The sequence below is a fragment of the Etheostoma cragini genome, chromosome 5 (genome assembly GCF_013103735.1).
Source record: "Etheostoma cragini isolate CJK2018 chromosome 5, CSU_Ecrag_1.0, whole genome shotgun sequence".
In the NCBI taxonomy this organism is placed as follows: Eukaryota; Metazoa; Chordata; class Actinopteri; order Perciformes; family Percidae; genus Etheostoma; species Etheostoma cragini.
Window position 1 is genome coordinate 402886 of NC_048411.1, and position 2920 is coordinate 405805.

The window sequence follows — 2920 nt, forward strand, 5'->3', positions numbered from 1 at the left end:
TTATATAGACCTTAGTGGTCCCCTAATACTGTATCTGAAGTCTCTTTTATATAGACCTTAGTGGTTCCCTAATACTGTTTTTTCCTCTGACTGTTAGAAGAAAAAAAGAAGAAGACATTTGATGACGTCATGTTGGACGCTATTAACTATGATCTTATTTATGGTGGACTAACTATTGAAAAAGAATGGACTTAGCCTATATGGATGTATGGGATACTCAAATGTCCAATGTGTATAGCAGTGTTGTAACTTTAGATCAGCGGATAATGTAGCTGAATATGTACATTGGGGTTATGAGGGGTGACAGGCCTGTATATGTTGACATAAATGGCATGCTTTACATCATGTACATTATGTAAATTGCTCTTATTGCCTTAATTAAAAGAAATAGGAAAATCCATCCATTGTAAATAAATAGGTTTTTCCATAAAATACAGGGGGTGTGAGTAAGTACACCCCTTTGTTAATTTCCCATAGAAGCAGGCCAATTTCTTTTATTATTAAAGGCCAGTTATTTCATGGCTCAGGATACTTTGCATCCTGATGAAGTTTTGTTGGCCTTTGGAATAAAAATAGCCCCCCCCCCATATCATCACATAACCTTCGCCATGCATAGAGTTTGGCATGGGGTATTTTCCATAAGATCATATCTCAATGCAAATCAAACCAGCTATTAGTCTAACTGAAATAACAACATGCCAATCTCTATGTATGGTAAAGAGGATGTGATGATGTGGGGGGGGGGCTGTTTTAATTCCAAAGGCCAAGGGAACTTTATCAGGATGCATAGTTTCCTGATCCATTAAAAACTGTCCTTTAATAATACAAATCTGCCTGCCTCTATAGGAATTTAACATAGGGGGGTGTATCCTTATGCCCCTGTATTTTAAGAAAGAACATGTATTTATTTTAAAATTGGTGTCCCCGAGGATTGGATTTTTCCTAATTGTTTTAAATTAAGGCATTAAGATAAATTTCAAAAATTCAAATAAGATTTTTAATTCCTCTTTTTAGTCAACTTTAGCATGGGTTCATGAACTTATGAGCACCGCTCTATACTACCTGTCATCCAACAAGGTCTAAAGGTCTACTGCCACAGATAGGGGCAAGACATGATAGTGCACATGGGGACAACATTGCACACTTCCAACAGTGTTGCCTTCAAGACAATCAGCGTTTCCTCGTTTGAACATACTAAAAGTTGTGGAATCTGGTAGGGCTGCAACTAACGATTACTTTCATTGGCGATGAATCTGCCAATTATTTTCTCGACGAAGTGATTAGCTGTTTGGTCTACAAAATGTCGATCACTGTTTTTCAAAAACCAAGGCGATATCCTCAAATATAAAACTTTAGTTCACAAATCAGCACTTTTTCAGTTTACTGCCATTAAAGCTGGAATCAGAGAGTTCTTACTTAGATGACTCAAACCAATCAATTATCAAAATAGTTGGCGAATTATGTAATAGTGGACGACTTTATTTACCACAATTAACCTTTGCAGCTCTAGAAGCAGGTGGTCCTAAAATTCAAAACAAGAGCCTGGGAGAGTAAATGCCGTTTAACGGTCAATGCATCCAAGCGTGCACACGCCGATGTGACGTCAAAATGACGTAGATCTCGCTGGCGCCCCAGGATTTTAAGTGTGCATCCAGAGGGCGCGCACCACTCTATTTGTTTTCAGCAGCGAGTGACAAAGCGGAAAAGTTCCTCCAGTGCTGCCTTCAATCATGGAGCTTTTTTAAATCCCCTCTACTGAAACAACCAATGTATGCAGAGGTTTTCTGTTGAAATGAGTTTCTCAAACCAAATTTAACAGTTGGATAAAACTCAAACTGCAATCTGACCACGGAGCGCAGATTGATCTGTGGGGTGTGGATGCAGCGTGAATCTGTCCCAATTTGATTGATTAATGGAATTCTATGTGTGTGCAGTAGTGTTGTTGACTGGTGCTGTTGGGACATGCTCCCTCACTGAAATGTCTTCTGCAGTCACCTTGACTTAATGATACAGAGTGGCCATTCGCTTTAAGCCAGCCTGATGTTTGCTGCTGTCAGTCACACGCTTTACAGAAGACAGGGGGAAGTCAAAACATGGCATTAACCCAATAGACTAACACTCACACACACACACACAACCTATAATATTAGATGACCTTTTGTTTGTTTTTTGTAGCTTTTCTTGCCTTTAATAGATATTATGTCTGAAGATTTACAGGAAAGAGGTGAGAGAGAGAGAGTGCAATATATTTAATTGCAGCACCAAAAATATGCTAAACAACATTGTGTTAAATGTGCTCACAAATAACTTTGTCAAAAACAAACCAAAAATTATACGATTTGTAAAATTAAAATTGAGCTGTGACACACTTGGACAGAGGACATTATAACCCCTTGTTGCAAAGCTGAAATTTGATACAGCATTCTTTCTAGCCTTTACCTGCTACTTGTGTTTTTCTTGCTTTTGCTTTTCCTCTTTAAGCTTTCCCTCTCTTGGCTGCTGATGAAGGGTGGCATGGAGGCATAGCCATGTTCAGCTTCTGCAAGCAAACAAAAAAAAACATAATAATTACGTGTCAGGATATCTGGCGAGGCAAAATATAGCCAGAGTGAAAAGAGCAAAACTGGGAGTAGAAAGAATGCAAAATGTGCCACATTAGATCTTGAGCTTTTTGGAATCCATGAGCAATGTCTTGTTTTTACGTGCAGGCATTCAACGAATGGATTTCATGCAGTATCTGTCTACAGTATTTTCTCCCCTTAGCCTGGACAATGATGTCATCTTGAACTGGAATAAACCCCACTTGCAATCGACAACAGAGGAAAAGGAGGGGCCTCCAGGAAAACAGTGGGCGTTTCTCAATACCAAGTAAGCAAAGAACGGACTTGTGTTCTTGGGGAGACCGTACTTGCTAGCTGTA

At 39.1% G+C, this 2920-nt stretch overlaps 1 protein-coding gene across 1 annotated transcript in view; it reads right to left on the reverse strand.

The window, feature by feature from the left end:
• Positions 1-2920, reverse strand: part of mxd1 (MAX dimerization protein 1) — a 15467-nt gene that overhangs the window by 11088 nt on the left and 1459 nt on the right. The window contains exon 2 of the mRNA XM_034871641.1: positions 2440-2539. Within this exon, the coding sequence (XP_034727532.1) occupies positions 2440-2539 (100 nt within the window). The remainder of the gene's footprint in view (positions 1-2439; positions 2540-2920) is intronic.